Source organism: Hippocampus bargibanti, linkage group LG04 (genome assembly GCF_051943395.1).
Source record: "Hippocampus bargibanti isolate YZ-2025 linkage group LG04, ASM5194339v1, whole genome shotgun sequence".
NCBI lineage: Eukaryota > Metazoa > Chordata > Actinopteri > Syngnathiformes > Syngnathidae > Hippocampus > Hippocampus bargibanti.
Genome location: NC_142737.1, coordinates 24246158 through 24267315, shown reverse-complemented (window position 1 = coordinate 24267315; position 21158 = coordinate 24246158). Strand labels below are relative to the sequence as shown.

The following is a 21158-nucleotide window of genomic DNA, read 5'->3' as shown; positions in this document are numbered from 1 at the left end:
ATCGTACTGATCGTAGATTGCGCCATGCTGTATTCCCTCGCCAGATCAGACACTCGCACACCTCCTTCATATTTTGCGATTATTTCTTTCTTAAATGCAATAGTTGTACGCACTACTTTTCTTTTGTCACTTTAAGCAGCACTTACTTTCTTTGGAAGCATGATTAGGGGCTAAAACTCTTCGTACACCTATATTAAACGCTAGAGCAAAACGCAGCACGTCCGCTAGCTACAACAGTTGGTCACGGAGAGAGCGATACACCCGTGCGCTGCTCAGCTCCCCACCCTCGCGTACGCACTCACGCGTCGTATTGGCATTCGAACACCGATTGATGTTCGAACGCCGAAGCAAGAATATCTCGAATATTTTGTTCGAACACCGATTTGTTCGAACACTGAGGCGTTCGAGAACCGAGGTACCACTGTACTTCTGTTTACATTCAAAGCCATCCATAACCTTTCTTTCTGACCTGCTTCAAATCTCCGTTCCCTCTCGGTCCCTCAGATCCTCATCCTCCCTTCACCTCTATGTGCCCTCTGCCCGTCTCACCACGATGGGATGCAGAGCTTTCAGCCGCTCTGCTCCCAAACTCTGGAATTCACTTCCACCCAACATCCGTAATATTGACTCCCTCCCTATTTTCAAGTCCCACCTCAAAACCCATCTGTTTAAAATTGCTTTCAATGTCTAGTTCAATCTGCTATTTTATTATTTATCATTTTACTCATGGTTTCATTGTTATGTGCTTTGTTTTATTGTTTTTATTGTGAAGTGTTCTTGGGTGTTTTGAAAGGCGCTTGAAATTAAATGTATTATTATCATAATCATCATCACCACATGTAACTACGGTAAGTACGGTAAATTTTTCAGGTCTACAATCCCCATTTCGAATGACGTTAAGATATTGTAGAGATTGTAAATAAACCCAGAGTAATGCAGAGTGATTTGCAAATACAGTAAAGTCTCGTTATATCGATATCGGTTATATCGATAGTCCCGCTTATTACGATACTATTTCTATGCACGCAAGGAGAAAATTACATGCGCGCAGGGTCGGATATATCGATAGTCCCGGTTATATCGATATTTTTCGGACTCCCGAGAATATCGATATAACGAGACTTTAACTTTACTGCACTTAATTACTTTTACATTGATTTAAATGAGCACACTACAAAGTCAAGACATGTTCGAATTATAGGACTGGGCGATGATAAATTATCAAGATGAATATGGATACACTGCTCACTATCAATAGTAATTAGGTTATAAAACACTGACTGTCCGATCTCTGTAGTTTTTAGCCAGCCCTAAACCCCTGCATCATATTGACATCACAATCATGTAAAACAGTTAACACGTCAAACAGAAAAATTTGTTCGCTAACAATTTAAAACGCCTCCGGAAAAATTGTGTCCATAATTTGTAAAATCACTTCAAATGACTTCTACTTCGCGTATTTTACAAAGATTCCACCGCATATAGCTATATTTTACGTTTTAAGACTCACGCTGAATATTCAGGAAGTCTTGTTTTCGACCGAGAATGCGACACACAATCCATTTTGGGTACTTGGTTTGGTCTGAAAACATTGTGTGATCTGTTTTGATGGCGAAATTAGAAGGAAAACACACAAATAAATCGATGGTGAATCCTTGTGTGTTGCACCAAGACAGCTATTTGATACTAGTTGACACAAATTCCCAGCAGACAAATCAGCCCATTTCCGACGGAGCTTGGGCGCCATCTTGTGCATTTTCTGTACATTGGAGTCCTGAGGCCTCGAATTGATCCGGAAGGACTTCTTTAATCGATTGCAAACATTTACGCTTTCCTCTTCAGAACTATTTAAATCATATTCATAACTGGATGAGTAAAAAGAAAACATCTTCTCCGAATCTGAAACCATTGTTTTGATTTTAGAGCAAGGCAAGACGTCCTGGCGTGACGTCATAAACAAGGGGGCGGGACCCTCTGAAACTCGCCATTTTACGGGTCATTTTGAAGGATTTTGGGACACTTTAACTCATTTTTATTGGTGTTTTGCATTTGACTAAAAATATCAGCCTGCATGTTTTGGGTATTTTACATAATAATACATTTCATTTATAAGCGCCTTTCAAAACTCTCAAGGACACTATAAAACGTTTTTCTGATGTCAGTAAGAAACAAAAAAAATGGTGTCCTTTAAGAGTAGTGAAGCCGTAAGACAGATGGTAAAACCATGCACTCCAAAAGTATTAATTTGCCATACTTACATTGAATGAAGGTCACTCATCAACGTTAAGTTTTAATCAGATGATTGACACACTTTAATACAGATTAACCCATGGCTGCAAAGCACTTAACAGGCCTGACCACACTCCAAGTGGCCTCTCAACTAATTAATTCAAAAATCTTTTGAAATGGTTTTTGTTCCTTTTTTTAAACAAAACCGAACCATTCTTCAAAAAAATCTGTTGAACAACCAATCAATGTTTTCCACAAAAAAGGGGAAAATTTGAGAAGACACTGCAGGTGCTCAATTACTAATGCACAGGGGGATTGAGTGTTGTTGAAAGATAATCAGTAGATGGCAGACATGTTTTAGTTGTGCTGACAATGGACTTTATACCGCCCCATATTGGCACTTGAGTAATCCAAATATTTCTTTTTGTAGATTTGGAGTGATTTGCAGCACATTAATCAATCTATTTTCCGATCCGCTTATCCTCACAAGTGTTGCACTGGAGCCTGGAATTGATCGCGGTACCTCTGCACTGTGAGGTCGACCACTGTACCATGATTGCGTTAAAAGGGCAAACATGGTACTTGAAGGGCAAATATGGTATACAAACAACATGGAATTTTGAAGGAGTTGATGTCAGTGAAACATTTACAAAAGTATTTCTTGTTCAGCAGTTTTGTGCTGTCCTTCATTGGCAATTATTATTCACTGACTCAACTTTTGCTTTTTGTGGCTTATTTGCTGTTTGCTTCAAAAGTTTTGTTTTAGGGTTAGAATAGTAGCTGTTTTATCCATGCACTGCAGCATGTATCATCAAATATAATTTGCAGATCATTTGTCGATATCTAAAATATAATTTTTTTTCATACATTTGGTTGGGAAGTGTATAGCACAATTGCCCCCCATGAGCCCGGATGAAGAAACAGTGGCCTATCCAGCATTTACGTTGCCCATCCCTGCTCATACGAAGCTGTTCCACATACTTACCAACTGCCCATAACAAAGTGTTGTAGGTGCCATTGTGTTCGTTGCCTGTGAGGGCATCAGTCCAGGTCACTTTCAGGTCACCTGATGGAAGTTTCTCCACTCTCTTTGGGATACACCTCAATGCAAATTTGGTTCCATGGGACTCCATGTAGTCTGTCACTAATCCTGCCATTTGCTGTTGAAGCCAAAAAAGACGAGATTTAAAAACAGACGGGTTTCCATCATGACTTTAATCTATTCTACAGGGGACATTACCTGATCAAAACCCCGAAGGGCAATGCTGCGAACCATCACTGTGGTGTCCAAGCCGATGCCAGTAAGGAAGCCGCCGCACTCCAGAGCTACATCTAAGCAGTAGGTTAGGGAACTGTGGTGTTTGCCATGGATGTCAAGTAATACCAGAAATGTAGTGAAATCATACAGTCCATTATCCATCTATTCCATGGTGAAAGCCGAAAAAATATAGTTGAACAGTAGCAAACTTAACAGCACTCTGTGGTCAACTGTTTTTGGAAAAACGTCATCATGTTGGTTACTGTCCAGTTTCACATATGGGAAGCATATGTGTTTTATATTGTAAAAAACACTAAAAGGTTCTCCCATCTGGCACACTGACATTAAAAACAAACACTGCATGCTATTTATGCGACACTGGGCCGATGCCAAGTGGTAAATTTAAATTAAAAACCGCACAATTTTTTGCAAAACAAGAAGTGATTCTTTACATGCAACATCAGTTGGCAGAAAATGATACAGCTCGCTCCAACCACAAGCCTGTAAAAAAAGAATAAAAAGGGACAATTCAGCATACTGTAATTATGACATTTTAAGCACACATGCATAAGACAGTCATGCTGTACAATGAACAATGGTTTCGTTAATTATTTTGATTCCATAAAGCGGATATATTCTTAGATTAACTGGAAACAACAGGGCACACCAACAATATACTGAATACATTACACAGGTATCATTTAAAATCAAAATCACTGAACGAAAAGATACATAATATTAATAATGTACACACACACGCACAGCAACATGCACACCTACACACGTACACACACATACATGGACAGACAGAGTGACATGCAGACAGACCCCAGTGTTATTACTGCATTGGATTATGCGGGTGTGCCGTGTCGAATGTTAGTGTAGGTTAGTGTGTGGTCCAAGTAAATAGCACATCTAATCTAACCCGAAAATCCATGGCAGGTAGGAGTCCAAATTGCTACCATTTAAAGTAATCCCTGTGGATGGGGAGTGTCATGTTCAGAGCTCAAGTCCACATACGAGCCTGCTGAGTGAAGGCCATCACTTGCAAACAGGAGGCCCTGCTCTCACTTGTTTATACCGGAGCTCCTTCCTTAGGACTACATATACTTGACAGTTGAGAGTGCCTGTAGTCAAATCAGTCCTTGTCCACGCTAAGATTAACCTCTAAAAGCCACAATGTATCATGTCTGTATAATGCCTTGATGCACTTATCACACATTGTGAGTGGCTTAAAGATGATCAGGCTAAGAGCTTTGTCTTGATTCCACATTTTCATCTGTGAAAAACTGTCGTTGCGCCGACCCGGTCGATTTGATGTAATTTTAACTGATTCTCTATTAACTTGGATGGGAGACTGTACAGTTGGTCAATTATGAGATTCTTTTCGATGGTTGTGATGCATACAGTCAGGACTGAGGTACACATATCCTACTTAATTGCAAACAAAAGTTAAATAAAATATCTTTCCTACTACAAAAGCCAAATATTTGCAACATTAAATATTTAGGACTTCAGGAAGTTGAGTTTTAGAAGCCTCAATATGAATCAAAATGATTTTGGATACTTTGTCAGTTCAATTCAATTCAAACATTAGAAAGACAGCTCTGCACGAAAAGAAGCAGTATAAAAAGACATCTAATGATTCAAAATTGGCAAAAAAGGGCAACATTACTTGTGTAAACATTCCTATAAATGTCTGAACCACTCCTTTATACAACCAAATGTCATACAGTGGTACCTCGGTTCTCGACCATAATTCTTTCCAGGACCCTGTTCGAAAAGCGATTTTTTCGAACACTGAAACCACCTCGTTGCTCCTGTCACTTGCGAGTTGACAGCGGGGGGGAGGGGGGGGACTGCCTCTCCCGGCCGTTCTCCACCCGCTGTCATTCTCTAATCACGGACACGGGGCATTTATACGGTTCGCGATCACCTCGCCAATGCCGGATGATTGACTCAACTCGCCACCGTACCTGGACTCTCCCTTCGATGCGCGAGTGTATCCGGTCCGAGGTATTTTCCCTGCGTCCCGTAAATTTATGTCATCTTCCGGGATTGCGTCATTTTGCACCCTCGTGTGCCATTTGCTGTTTGGCGTAGTAAGCGGGTAACAAATCGCTACGAGCCACGTTGACTCCACTTTCTTAGCGGGTTTCAAAACTCTGAAGTACACTTTTGAGTCAGGGTGTAGTCCGAGGCATGCTTCTGATTGGCTGCCGGTGTATGCAAATTGCCAAACGAACGTTCGTTTGGCAATTTGCGAGAGGATTTAGCAAACATTATGTGTCATAATTTTTCGCGTCTTCGAACGTTCGTTTGTCAATTTGCATACTCAGCACCGGCAGCCAATCAGAATCCTGCTTCGGACTACACCCTGACTCAAAAGTGTACTTCAGAGTTTTGAAAGCCGCTGAGAAAGTGGAGTCCTCGTAGTGTTAAGCAAGCAACACAACGCAAACGTTGCACGCCCGCAGGCGACAACAGTTGGTCACGGAGAGAGCGATACACCCGTGCGCCGCTCAGCTCCCCACTCTCGCGTACGCACTCACGCGTCGTATTGGCGTGTCGTATTGGCGTTCGAACACCGATTGATGTTCGAACGCCGAAGCAAGAATATCTCTAATATTTTGTTCGAACACCGATTTGTTCGAACTGTGAGGCGTTCGAGAACCGAGGTACCACTGTACTTCATATACTGTACGAGGATATTATGAACACTTACATCTCTGTTAAGAGCATTGTCAAACATGGGATCACGTGCCGGTCAATTACTATGAACACCCTCACATGAATAAATAATGATAATGTCAGGATGCAGTTTCTTGTAATTCTCTGTAGTCCAGGTAAATTTCCATAGCACATTAAGTCTTACCGCCACGCAAGTTTTTTTTCTTCCCTTCCCAGCTTCAGGCCAAGATATGTCACTCAGGTGTGTAATGTGCTCCTGGGCCCATTAGACAGAGATCACTCACCTGCACCATCCCCACTCCCACCGCCAACAACCTCTCTATCGTTCCCCCTAGAAAGCGTCTGTCTGACCTCACCCACAGACATGACAGTTCAGCAGAAAAACAACATCCTGCTAATAGCCTGTGAGGGGTTTGCGTCTTCAGGAAAAATAAAGAAAAAATAAAGAAAGCTATTGCTTCCGCTTCCTCACCCGAGGGTGGTAGAGATCAATCACAGCACACCCTGAAAGGACTTCCTGAGCTCAAAGTGGCATTTCCAATAAGTTGATTTGGGTACATACATGAAGGTTTATGAAACTTGAATGCTACAGTGGTAATTCCATAAGACTGGTAACAGTCCACGCATTCCATAACACAGCCTGTCCATAAGTAAATTCATTGGAGGAAGTAGTAAAAAGCAAGGATGACTATGAAGCCCACCAAAGTGAAATCAATGGATCTTTTCGAAAACGTCAAATTTATAACAGCTCACAGTAGCGACAAACATCAATAGATACAATAAAGTTGTATTTCATTATGTATGGTGAGTTTAGACATAAAAAGATATTGAGCCAAATCAAACTCCAAAAAGCAATGTACAGTTTTTTGAAGGCAAGGAAGAGTCTACAACGGCTAACATGATGGTATCTGTCACTTTGATGCAAACCAACAGCAGCCTACAGGTACACTCCAATCACTAGTCACTGTCTGTGTGCTTTACCAAGAGGAAACATATGCAATAGACCAATTAACCAGGTGATGACAAGTGCTAAATTGTTGGATTAAAGGGCTTGCTCGGTTAAAGGCATGATATTTGCTACTAATCTGAATTGCAAAGGTGAAGACAGTTTTACAGGAAGACAAAAAAAACGTTAGTGATGAACGGCAATACTATGTGACAGAGCACATTTGGTCTTTGTTTGGTCTGAAAACTTTGTGTTGATCCGTGTTGATGGCGAAATTAGAAGGAAAACATAAACAACGCGATGGTGAATCGTTGTGTGTTGCATCAAGACTTCTACAGTGTATTTGACATTCGCTGACAACACTTCCCAGGAGACAATTTCCACTGAGCTCTGTCGCCATCTTCTGCCTTTTTTGGGTACTGTAAGTACTAAAGAGTTTGTCACTACATTTCTCTCCAGATGCATCAAAATGACCGGAATAAATTATTTAATCGATTGCAAAGATGTATGCTTTCCTCTTCAGAACTACAGTAAAGTCGGTATCGATATCGGTTATACCGATAGTACTGCTTATTACGATACTATTTCTATTAACTCTGTCATATTTTGCAAGGTGGTGATGGCGGGTGCGGATCCCAAAAAGCAGGCAGGAGGGAGCAGGAGGTTGTTTGACAAATTGTATTAAAATAAAGGTCAGCAGGAACAAAATGTAAAACATCAAAATCATCTGAACAGAAAAAATACAAAGTATCAAAAGAAGACCAAAAGTAAAAGTCCGCCAAGGTTAAACAAACACATGCGCAGCATACAATGCATGCGATTGCAGACAAAGCATGCCACAAACAATGAACCGACACCAGATGATCGTGCCGTGAGTCCTTTTAAGTGTCACTGATTAAAACGACCAGCACCTGCGAGGCTGCAGGCAGGGCTGACGTCGCTACCCGTTGGTCGCCAAGCCGAACGTGGCAGTCCGCCACTGATCGGGACGACCAGCACCTGTGCAGGTGCAGGCGGGGCCGACAGCGCCACCCGTTGGTCACCAACCAGATCATGGCAAACTCAAGGAGACAATTACATGCCCGCAGGATCGGCTATATCAATATTTTTTCCGACTCCCGAGAATATCGATATAACGAGACTTCACTGTATTTGAATCATATTCATAACTGGATGAGTAACAAGAAAGCATCTTTTCCGAATCTGAAGCCACTGTTTTGATTCTCGAGCAAGGAAAGACGTCTTGGCATGACACCACAAACACCCCCTTGTTTGTGGTGTCGCTGGACCTTCTGAAACTGGCCACTTCCGGTTTCAAATTGAAGTACAGTAAAGTCTCGTTATATCGATATTCAAGGGAGTCCGAAAAAATATCGATATAACCGGGACTATCGATATATCCGACCCTGTTTGCATGTAATTTTCTCCGTGCGTGCATAGAAATAGTATCGATATAACCGGGACTATCGATATATCCGATATCGATATAACGAGACTTTACTGTACTTTTTAGACACTTTAAGTCATTTTTATTGGTGTTTTGCATTTGACTAAAAATATCATACAGCGTGTTTTGGGCATTTTAGATGCTACAAAACGTTTATGAAATCAGTTAGGAAACAAAAAGGTGATGTCGGTTGTCCTTTAAGTGAACATCTCCCTATGGACAAACTGTCACATCTCGTTGTCGTCCTGGGCGCGCCCTGCCCCTCCCGTCACCTCCTCCGCTGCTCCCTGGAGACGGCCCCTCCCATCATCACTCACCCGGGTTCCCACAGCTGTTTGTCATTCACTGATTGTGCCTTCTGACTATATATGCCGATCGCACATTACCGTCTCCGTCGGAGAATTCCGGAAGCTCCCCTCTCGACTACCTTGCCGTCAGGTCTGCCTCTGTTAGTCGCTGTCACTTATCGTTCCCTGTCTATTATTTTTGCATGCGTGTCTCAGTAAACTTTTTGCTCCTGGAAATCTGTCTCGCCATGTATTTCGGATCGAAACCTTCCCACCTTCCCACGTCACTCGAGTCCTGCCTTCGAGCCTCGAGTGCCGTGACACAAACTATTTTTTTTTTTATCTTTCATATATTTTTAAAAACAATCTTTAACCATAAATCCAAACTCATTTTGATTTTCAATGGTCTTCTCATAAAACAAAGAATACATAGAAACACACACAAGAATATATATAAAACAAGTTCAATTAATAAGCATGATTTCAAAAAAACTAATGATAATTTGACTGTGTTATAATTTGTGGAATTACATCCAGTTCCCTCCATGATTATCGCCTCCCCTAATTAAGATATGTTAAAAACCTTAAAATGATGTTTTTTTTCTTTTGCAGAAGCATACTCTCATACTAAAAACACAGAAAAGGTTCACCAGACAGAATAAAGATTATACCATGGCCACATCAGCACCCAGAACTAAAAGGAGTTAGAGGAGAGGATGAGGACTGTTGGAGGATTTAAAGGGACTGTGCAAAAAGAAATGTTTGAACACCCTTCTTTCTGTATTGTTTCATCTTGTGAAACATTATACAAGCATGTGTGTAATTTTGTTTGCAAAAGGGGGGACACACAAAGCATTACCATTAGGGGTGCTAACAATTGGTCTTAGTTTTACTCCCTGGTGCTTTCGACTATCTTTGTGACTGATTTATTGCTTGCGTATGTTGCTTCATACGTCTGTGTAAGCTCTCAGTTGTACAGGAGTGGTCCATCGATGATAAGGTTTCTTCAGCCGTCATCTGTACTTCTTTGAAGGTGTCGGACGTACGTTTCGCATCTTATCCAAGATGCTTCTTCAGCGAACTAAAGTCTTACTAGTAGTATATGCCCTACACACACACACACACACACACACACACACACACACACACACACACACACACATATATATATATATATATATATATATATATATATATATATATATATATATATATATATATATCCTCGTCTCACCCACCATGGGTGTTGTCTGTCCCCTATTTTAGCTCGGGTCCTCTACCAGAGGCCAGGAAGCTTCAGGGTTCTGCGCAGTATCTGTGCTGGTCCAAGCACTGCGCTTTTCTGGACCAAGATATCTGATGTTGTTCCCGGGATCTGTTGCAACCACTCGTCTAGTTTGGGGGTCATTGCCCCGAGTGCTCCGACCACCACAGGCACGACTGTCACCTTTACCTTCCAGGCTCTCTCCAGCTCCTCTCTGAGCCCTTGGTATTTCTCGATTTTCTCATGTTCCTTCTTTCTGATGTTTCCATCACTCGGGACCGCTATATCCACAACAACGGCTTTCCTTTGCCCTTTATCTATGACCACGATATCTGGTTGGTTGGCCATTACCATCTTGTCAGTCTGTATGTGGAAGTCCCACAGGATCTTTGCTCGGTTATTCTCTACTATTTTCGGAGGTGTTTCCCATTTTGGCCTTGGGGTTTCCTGTCCATACTCTGCACAGATGTTTCGGCAGACTATGCCAGCCACCTGGTTATGGCACTCTATGTAGGCTTACCCTGCCAGCATCTTACACCCTGCATTTATGTGTTGGAATGTCTCGGGTGCCTCTTTGCACAACCTACACCTTGGGTCTTGCCTGGTGTAGTATATCTGTGCCTCTATGGCTCTGGTGTTCAGGGTCTGCTCTTGAGCAGCCAGGATGAGTGCCTCTGTGCTGTCCTTTAGGCCAGCCCTCTCTAGCCACTGATAGGACTTCTTGAGATCAGCCACTTCAGTTATGGTTTGGTGGTACATCCCGTGTAGGGGCTTTTCCTCCCATGATTGTCCCTCTTCCAGCACCTCATCCTCTGTTCCCCAATGTCACATTCTCTGAGTACATCATCAGTTGGAGCCTTCTCTTTGATGTATTCATTGAGCTTGGATGTTTCATCCTGGACAGTGGCTCTCACACTCACTAGTCCCCGGCCTCCTTCCTTACTTGTGTACAGTCTCAGGGTGCTGGACTTCGGAGGGAATTATTATTCCTGCAGGGTATCTGATGACTGGCAGGGCATAGCTGTTTATTGCCCGGGTCTTGTTCTTGCCATTGAGCGGGCTTCTCAGGACTTGCCTCACCCGCTGGAGGTATTTGGTCGTAGCCGCTTTCCTTGTTGCGAGTTCGAGGTTGCCATTGGCCTGTGGTATACCGAGGTACTTGCAGCTGTTTTCCATGTCTGCTATTGTTCCTTCAGGGAGTGAGACCCCTTCAGTGTCGACCACCTTGCCCCTCTTAGTCACCATCCGACTACATTTCTCCAGCCCGAATGACATCCCGATGTGAATGCTGTAGATCCTGGTTGTGTGGATTAGGAAGTCTATGTCCCTTTCGCTCTTAGCACACAGCTTTATGTCATCCATGTAGAGGAGGTGACTGATTGTAGCTCCATTTCTGAGGCAATATCCATAGCCTGTCTTGGCGATTATTTGGCTGAGGGGGTTCAGTCCTATGCAGAACAGCAGTGGGGAGAGTGCATCACCTTGGTATATGCCACATTTGAAGGACACTTGCGTTAGTGGCTTGCCATTGGCTTCAAGTGTGGTTTTCCACATCCTCATCGAGTTTGCAACGAAGGCTCTCAGGGTCCTGTTGACCTTATACAACTCCAAGCATTCAGTGATCCATGTGTGTGGCATCGAGTCATATGCTTTCTTGTAATCAATCCAGGCTGTGCACAGGTTGGTATGTCGGGACCTGCAGTCTTGTGCGACTGTTCTATCAACCAGCAGCTGATGTTTGTCACCTCTAGTATCTCTACCAATGCCTTTCTGTGCTTTGCTCATGTATTGATCCATGTGTCCACTTATCTTAGCCGCAATGATGCCTGACATGAGCTTTCATGTTGTGGAGAGACAGGTTATTGGCCGATAGTTCTGCACCCTTTGAGGAATCCTTCATGAATCCTTCATGATCAGGATTGTTCGCCCTTTGGTTAGCCATCCCGGGTGAGTCCCATCCATCAGCAACTGGTTCATTTGTGCTGCTAGGCGCTCGTGGAGTACTAGTAGGTGTGGACCATATCCGGGCCTGGTGCCGTCCAGTTTTTCATACCTGAGACTCTTGTATGTCTGCCGCTGTGATGGTAACTGGGTTCTGTTCAGGGAGGTTGCTGTGCTCCTTTTTCAGAGTCACCAGCCATTGTGCACTGCTGTTATGTGCGACCACCTTCACCCATATGCCTTTCCAGTATCTTTCAGTTTCCAGCCTTGGAGGGTCTGCTCTGCTGTTAGAACCCTGCCACTGAGCGTACACTTTCGCAGGTTGTGTGGCGAACAGCCTGTTTATTCTTCTGGCCTCATTCTCTTTCGTGTACCTCTTTAGGCGACTGGACAAGGCCTGGAGCCTTTGATTGGCAGTTTCGAGTGCTTCAGGTATGGTTATCTGCAAGTACCTCTTGGGTATTGGCCTTTTATTCACACCTCTCTGGGTCTCCGTTAACCGACTCACATCTTTCCGAGCCACCTTGATCTTAGCCTCCAACCGTCTTTTCCATGGTGGGTAACAAATCTCGTGGCTCTCACGGTTGCTCTACTTCACATAGCCATTGTAATCGGTTTCTTGGTTGCCCAGTTTTCATTCTTGCCATGATCTTATTTCTCAGGTCAGTTGCGGCTTCGCTCAGCATTTTATTCATTGGGGCTGGCTTCACAATCTCATCATTCATTGGGGCTTGCCTCCCAATCTCTGGTCTAACCTCTTCCTCTGATGTGGCAGCCTGGGGCCCTTCACCTTGGAATTTGTGTTGTTGCCCTTTGTGGATATTGGAACACTGAGCTACTAGTTGTTTCGTGGTCAACCGTGACTGTGGGTTTCATTCAGCCCCCATTCTCCGCATGTAACCCCTCTGACTAGGGTTGCTTGAGTGGTAGCATTCCTACAGAGCCATGTTATCGCATCTCGCCCATCTCCGCTTTGTTCCAGTAGCCCATTTTTCATCAAGGTGCTCTGGTTCCCCAGACCTTGTTTGGCCGGGCGACGTCTGAGCCGGCATGTCATTCGATTTATTGTCTCTCATCATTGTATGTGGTAGGCATTAGTGTGAAGGGTCATATATATATATATATATATATATATATATATATTAACAGTAAAGTCTCGTTATATCGATATCGTTTATAATGATAATACTGCTTATTATGACACTATTTTCATTTCCCGTGCACATTTCTAGTCTTTTTATGTATAATTAGTTCCGTTTAGTACGATTCATGGTTATTACAATAATCCGGTTACTACTGTGCTCTTTTTCATCTCCCACCGGCCATTTTGCTATGTTTATATCAATACAAAAGATATTTAAGATGAATCGATATTTGCTTAGAGGTTTCTATACAGTACCACCATTATCGAAATCCGTATCAGTCGCGCCATTGGTCGACTTGGTCACGTGAGTTTGTTACGTGACCAGCTCCCGTGTAGCAGTTTCCAGCTCGTGTGTAGCAGACGAGATTGAAGTGTTTGTGTTAAAAGGTAAAAATGGGAAGCAGAAGAAGATTGATGACTTTTTTAAATTGCATACATAATACAGTAAGTGTAGACGTAAGTGTTGCAGTTTCCCTGTTGTGTTATGTACATGCCCACTCTACTGTATATGAATGCAATCGTTTTTTGCAGGAATGTTTCTTGTTTTGTCTGCTGAAGCGTGATGATTTTGAAAATTACTGTACATTCCATTCTGTGTATTAAGGACAACCGATGTCACTTTTTATTCAAATACCAGTGGCGGTCTATGCATTTCACACCTTGGCCTTCAGTGAAGTCCTGCTTAGTCCGACCTGAACAAATATCCCTCGTAATACCATAATTTATGACACAACGGCTGGAGATATCATTTACAAAAGCACACGCACGCAGTACTGGGCGTGACGTCACCTTAATCGTCTACAACACAGGCTATTTTCCGGAGCAATTACACATCAATAAATCTGCATCAGCATCTATACGTGATACTGCAAACACTTAAAAATAAAAGGAAATTTAAAATCATTTGTCCACAAAGTTTTATGAAGTCCACCAAGAATATGCAATCTTGAACAAGATTTTACGCTAAATTACAAAATGTCAGTTTAATATAAGAAAAACAACAAGACGTTCACAAAACAAACTATTTGTTGAAAATAAAAGTAAACACATTTTTTTCATTTGTTCTTGATAATAGGCTTACCTACATGCAACAGCGAGTTGTCCTCTCCTTCAGCCATTGCGGGTTAAAAAAGCGAGTAGATATACTTGGTTTTTCTGCTAAAGTTTCCGGGTTTCCGGGCTGAGGGCTGAGATAAAGTGAGTATCCAATCACAGGACGCGTACGTCATGTTCAACGCGAGGCCCTCTATCTGGCATTACTGTGCCAACTCGTGATCTGATTGGCTATCGCAACTGTATATCAACTACATGTGCCCGTTCATGTACAGCGCACAGACGCCCTCACTGTTGATTCTGAAGGCGTCGGTCAGATTTCATACAGCCTGGCGACACCGACTAGCTGAATTCTGATTGGATTAAAAACTCTGACCTAAAACTACAACACTGAAAGGAGCATAACCAAATGGATATAATACAACATCAAGAAAACAGTATGTAGAATAATTATATATATATTTAGAAAAAATACTTTTTTAATGAAATTGACTTTTATTATAATTATGATAATGATGTCTGATTATGTTAGGCCAGCAGAGAAGGCCTTGCTGGCCCTCATGGCCCACCACTGTCAAATGCAAAACACCAATAAAAATGACTTCACGCCAAGACGTCTTGCATTGCTTGTGAATCCAAACAATGGCTTCAGATTCGGATAATATGCTTTCTTGTTACACATCCAGTTATGAATATGATTCAAATACACAGTAGTTCTGAAGAGGAAAGTATACATGTTTGCAATCGATTAAAGAATTATATGTGCCATTTTGAGGCAATATTGGGGGAACATCTCTCACCCCACAAAATGGCGTGCTCATGGCCAGCTCCGTTTCTTATATGGCGCTTGGATGCCCTCTTTTGGCGGCTTTTGTTAATGCAGTTCGGCGCAGGACAGATATATCGAGAGTACGGTTATATCGACATTTTTTCTAACGCCCGAGAATATCAATATAACGAGACTTTACTGTATGTGTGTGTGTATATATATATATATATATATATATATATATATATATATATATATATATATATGAGGTTCAATTTGGATCGTTCGTACAACAGCCTTTTTAGGCAACATAGGATTAGTAATGCTGATGAGGTGATACGGGAGGAAGTGGGACAATCAGACGGGTCGTTAGTCAGGACAATAGGAACAATTAGTGGAGCCGCAGGGAGTAGTCCTCTGACCCCCCCATCCTAACAGCAGGGACCTATCATAGCAGTGTCCGGCACCGCCATATATGGACAGTAGGGATAGAAATAGGGCCTATACTACCAGTAAGACTTTAGTTCGCTGAAGAAGCATCTTGGATAAGAAGCAAAACGTCCGACAAAGAACTACAGATGACGGCTGAAGAAACCTTTCCATCGATAGTTGCTTCATGTACAGCACTTTGTATGCAGCATTGACTGTTTGAAAGTGCTTTATAAATACAGTTGAGTTGAGGATTGTGGAATCATTTGATATAAATGTATGCTTTATTACTACTTACGTTATGTACATAACACTACATATGTGAGATATTTGTCTAATGAATAAAATGCGCTTGAATTAAAGATTGGGGTTTTCGATCCATCTTGGTCCTATATTAATGGATTCGTTCGAAGCTACAGAAAACATCTTAACCAGGGGTACCAATGATGATGGAGGCTGTTTTACAAATTGCTTTTGGAGTTGGACAGAAAAGATGCTTACGTTTTTCGAGGCGACTCTTTCAACCAGAATAAGTCATCACTGGTAATACCATGTTCTACTGCTCCTGGAATCTGAAATTAAAACATTATTACTGTAAGGAGAGTCACTCGCTTTTCAGAGCACCTTGTTTTGAGACTTCAAGGGAGGGAAGTCTTTCCAGAATACAAATTGTAAAAGTTAAACATCCAGGCTTTGTAAAAATCCAAGATTTGTTTGAAGATGGAAACTATTTTAAGAGCGACAGTCATGCAAAACAAAATAAAAATCAGGAATGGACAGAAACTTATTCACAGCACTGTACATTGATATGAACAAACTATAATAACTAATAAATTTATACCAACATTTGTGGGAATTTTGGGACGGCCACCTGTAGCAATAACAATGTTCTTGGCAGTCAGGGTCATCTGCATGAGGGGAGACAAGAATAAAAAAGGAACAGAATCATCGTCATATCCTTCGAAAAACAAGGAAATGTCAAATTGAGGTGAGTACTCTCAGAGGCATTTTAAACGAAAACTATACAGGAAAAAAATGATAGATTTATCGCCCCCAGTGGGTGGCAATTTAGTCTGCATTTAAAAACTCACCCAAAACATTTAAAGGACAACCGACGTCACTTTTTTGTTTCCTAACTGACACCAGAAAAACGTTTTATAGTATCTAAAATACCAAAAACACGCAGTATAATATTTTTATTCAAATGCAAAACACCAATAAAAATTACTTAGTGTCCAAAATCTGCAAAAAATTGAGCTGCGAATTGGGCATTTTCAAAAAGTCCCACCCTCAGTTCGTGACGTCACGCCAAGACGTCTTGCATTGCTGGAGAATCAAAACAATGGCTTCAGATTCGGAGAATATGCTTTCTTGTTACACATCCAGTTATGAATATGATTAAAATAGTTCTGATGAGGAAAGCATACATGTTTGCAATCGATTAAAGAATTTATTCTGTGCCATTTTGAGGCAACATTGGGGGTAATTGTCTCACCCAAAAGGAGGCAGAAGAAAATGGCGACCTCTTGTAGACATGACAGTGTATTGCGTTTCCACAGGCTGATAAATTCCTAAAATGGAGCTTGGACGCCCTCTTCTGGCGCAACGCGAGGTTGTCAGACCAAACAAGCATTGACGTGATGGAAGGACTGCTACAATGTGTCCTTTTTTTTTCGGTCAGGGGCGTTCCTTCAGTGACGTCACGTACGGACTAGTCACCAACTCAAAAACAAGACTTCCGGAATATTCAGCACGAGTCTTAAAACGTAAAATATAGCTATATGCAGTGGAATCTTTGTAAAATACGCTCAGTAGAAGTCATTTGAAGCCATTTTACAAATTATGGACACAACTTGTCCGGTGACGTCGGTTGTCTTTAAGAGAAAGGTTCATTACTTGGATTTAGAGTTTCTATTAAATGTATTTCTTGTGAGTTATCAGCCGACCTCTTTCCCAGCTTTTGTCGATGCTTTGATTGTGTGTTCATCCACAAGGCTACCTTTCATGTTCACATATTTCACCTTCCTGCAAGACAAACAATAAAACATTTTTGAGCTGATTTATATTAAAACATTATTGGACTCAGAATGTGTCATTCATTCTGCATTTTCACCATTCATAAATTAAATGTGTCCGAAAGAACTACTGCTCGGTGTCAAAATACAGCGACTCCAACAATCGTGATACACATTGTAGGACTGTGATAAAAATTATGCACTCACGATATAAATTTTAGTTTGTTTGACTTAATACAATGACCATTACTCACTCACACATGGTCTATGAAAATTAAAAAAAAGAAAATACAGTAGTCTCGTTATATCGATATTCAAGGGAGTCCGAAAAAATATCGAAAAAATATCGATATAACCGGGATTATCGATATATCCGACCCTGTTTGCATGTAATTTTCTCCGCGCATGCATAGAAATAGTATCGATATAACCGGGACTATCGATATATCCGATATCGATATAACGAGACTTTACTGTAAATAAAAAATATGTCAAGCAAGGAACCCTCCTGATCAGGAATAATACAACCAGACAGCAGTAAGTTGATATGAATGTACTATTGTGTAGTATAACAATGAAAATCAATTTTTTGTAGGAATCAAGGGAATCAACTGGAACGTGAGCGTCAGTGACAAAAGCCACCAAATATATTGCCGTGACAAAAGTACAGCAGTGGTGAATTAAGATAATTCGATGTTTGGCAAAAGCAGCATCGGGGACAGCAAGAATTGCTTTTACTATCAGGACAGGCTTGTTTGATAAACTTTATACTCCCATCGCGACTTTCAACTGTGCCCTTGCACAGAGGCACTTGCTGCCTGCTTTCAGTTGAAACTCCGATATTACATCAGAATCCAGCAAAACCCATGTGTCAACTTCTACAAACCAGCACATTAGTGTCTTAACACAGGAGAGTGTGCTGGGTAAAAGCAGAGGAAACGACATCATAAAGGTTTGTGTGAAATGAGCAAACAAGATTGTGAATAATAATAAATTGTGTTAGGACCAAAAACAACTCGAGATAATTATGTGCCACTGACTTGTCCTGGAGCTGTACACGGTGACCCCAGTTCAAAGACCTGACATGGTTTTGTACTGCCGCAGCCATGGTGACCCTGCAAAACAAACACACAAACACACACACACACACACACACACACACGCGCGCGCGCGCGCACCAACGCACACACACGCGCACACACACACACACACACATTGGCACGGACACGCATGCACAATATTAATTTTGTTAAGTACTGAAGTTCCCCACAAGAAATTATCAGTTATTTTTTTAAGTTTTTGTGTCCCGTGTTCGTTGTGCCTCCATTACTAACTTGGTAAGATATCCAACTCTTCATGAAAAATTTAAAAACAATTTATGGAGTGTGTTTACTTTTGCTGCACTCATCCCAGAGGGAAAGACTTGCGATGCGGTAAATTATCGAACATGAACCCAATTTTGTGCACTATTACAACAATTCCACAAGATGGTGGTGGTAAGTCATTTTAAGATCTTTTACGACACGTCTAATCAAGCCTATTATTTGACAGCAATGTGTGGTCTTTGGAAACTTTACTTCTTAACAGTTTCTACTCTGTTGGTGATTGTCTCAACGCATATATTGAAACAAAATATTGAAGATTATATTTCCAGTTTTCCTGGTTACTTGGCCTGCCCTGTCACAGTTTGACCCCTACAACAGCAACTGGTTTGAAATTGTAATCCACACTTTGAGAAGATCTGTCTGGCCTAATGTTTGAGTAATGCTAAAACCAAATATCATAAGCTTGTTAAATAAAAACCAAGCAAGGTGAAACATTCAGACCTTACCAATCATGTGAAATTGGTCCTGAGAGCTGCCAACCATACTTTCGCGCATCTCTGACTGCAGTTCCAAGGAGGGCTGCCTGGTGCATGAGTTTCTTCGGTATGCAGCCAACATTCACGCATGTGCCACCAAGGCCCCACTTGGTGCCTGTTTGGAGAAGTATAATACACATCAATTGGATGTCCTAGAAAGGTTTCTATAAAAATAAGAGTTGTGAAAAAATTAGTGAGGTTTCAATAAATAAAGACTCACCTTTCAAAGATGGCTCTACATAATCCAGAACAGCAACTTTTTGTCCTAGTTGTGCAGCTGTTGGAAACAGCACACATCAATTTCGTTGCATTCAAATCAACAAAAATAAATGTGCAAAGCAGGTTGGACAGAATGTTATGTGCAAAGCAGGGGGGACCACTTTAGAACTCACCTTCTTTGGAACAGGCAAGCCCCCCAGATCCACCGCCAATGACGACTACATCATAGTCATACTTGCCTGTAGGTTGGACAGGTGTTAAATAAAAAAAGAAAACATTATGACTTCATTTGACAGGGGTGTTTTTTACACTTTATTTAATCAACATAAATTGATAAACGGAAACAGTTCAAGTTCTGACATACATACGATCGTAATAAAACAAACTGTTTTTTATTTCATTGTGTAACAAACTGATCTTATTTTTCAGTTCGGGTTTCAACTGAACGTATTCAACTCACACGGCCAAATTCTCATTCATTCGGGATGTTTCAATATGTAGTTCCCCTATCACAATAACATTAAAATGTAAAACTGAAAACAAGTGCTTTTAATCTGACTCATCGACTTGGAGTCACAGACAGGTCGGTAGGTTTTTCTCAGAAAGTCGTGCCGATCCGCAGAATGTGAAGAAATAACATAAACCGTGTTCACATATGCACATGGCATATTTACTCCGGTATTCTCGACATTATTAAGTGGTACCTGTTAAATTTCTGGTCAAAATACAACACAAATTTATTCGTTTCCAACGGTGCCTGCCTTTACAGAGCGCAGCCATATTGTTGTTATGAAAGGACCCCAACTTCGTCTGTGGTATTTCAGGATTTGCCTGATATAAAGTCGCCTCTGTATCTATGGGCAACTTCAATACTGTAGGGGGCTACACTTTTTTATCAGTGCTCCAAGGAGGCCACAAAGGACTGCAAACATCTTTGTCGAATGAGTGTCAAACATGCTAAAGTATTTTAATATGAACAAAAGTTGTTGATTCATTCATTCAATTACGTGACGTCATCACAGTCAGATTTACAAACATGAACTCTACAAAGTAGCTTATTCACCATTTGATTGGCAGCAGTTAATGTGTTTTGTTTAAAATGTCATGTCAGCATTCTTTATTTATACAAACTGTAGCATACAAAAAAATAATTTAAAAAAATGTTATTATAGTGTTACCTTTACTTATAAATGAAGTCCATGCGCCGCTCCTTCTGAGAAAGGCCTGAATAACTTCTTTGTAGAAGCCTTCCTGATCTTTCTTCAGTTTTAAAAGTCTCTCTCTCTCAATGGAGATCACTGCCAGCGAAGAAAGTCGTCCTTGATCAGTCCTGTTCCGACTGTATGTTTTCAGTCTTTTCAGTGCTGAGAATGACCGCTCCGCTGATGCTGTCGTAGCTGCAACAGTGTGCACAAGCTGGAGCAACTTTGTCGCCTCAGGAATAGTTTCAATCAGATCCTTTTGGGCCAAAAAGCTGAGAAGCTGTCCAGGAGATTTACATCCATCCCTCACCGTTTATGAGCTCTACAGTTGGTTACAGTTGGTCTCCCTTTAATTATTATCTCTTGCTTCGATTGAAAGTCCAGTTTAGAAAATTCTTTCAAT

The 21158-nt window shown here is 41.4% G+C and overlaps 1 protein-coding gene across 1 annotated transcript in view; it reads right to left on the bottom strand.

Annotated features, from left to right (window-relative positions):
• Positions 1 to 20345, bottom strand: part of txnrd2.2 (thioredoxin reductase 2, tandem duplicate 2) — a 35074-nt gene extending 14729 nt beyond the window's left edge. Inside the window, exons 1-11 of the mRNA XM_088994813.1 lie at positions 20258 to 20345; positions 19727 to 19792; positions 19555 to 19611; positions 19305 to 19449; positions 18514 to 18588; positions 17405 to 17483; positions 16304 to 16366; positions 15960 to 16030; positions 3969 to 3988; positions 3470 to 3561; positions 3215 to 3389 (exon numbers count right to left, since the gene is read on the bottom strand). Of these exons, the coding sequence (XP_088850939.1) occupies positions 3215 to 3389; positions 3470 to 3561; positions 3969 to 3988; positions 15960 to 16030; positions 16304 to 16366; positions 17405 to 17483; positions 18514 to 18588; positions 19305 to 19449; positions 19555 to 19611; positions 19727 to 19792; positions 20258 to 20333 (919 nt within the window). The 5' untranslated portion in view covers positions 20334 to 20345. The remainder of the gene's footprint in view (positions 1 to 3214; positions 3390 to 3469; positions 3562 to 3968; positions 3989 to 15959; positions 16031 to 16303; positions 16367 to 17404; positions 17484 to 18513; positions 18589 to 19304; positions 19450 to 19554; positions 19612 to 19726; positions 19793 to 20257) is intronic.
• Positions 20346 to 21158: the final 813 nt, after the last annotated feature.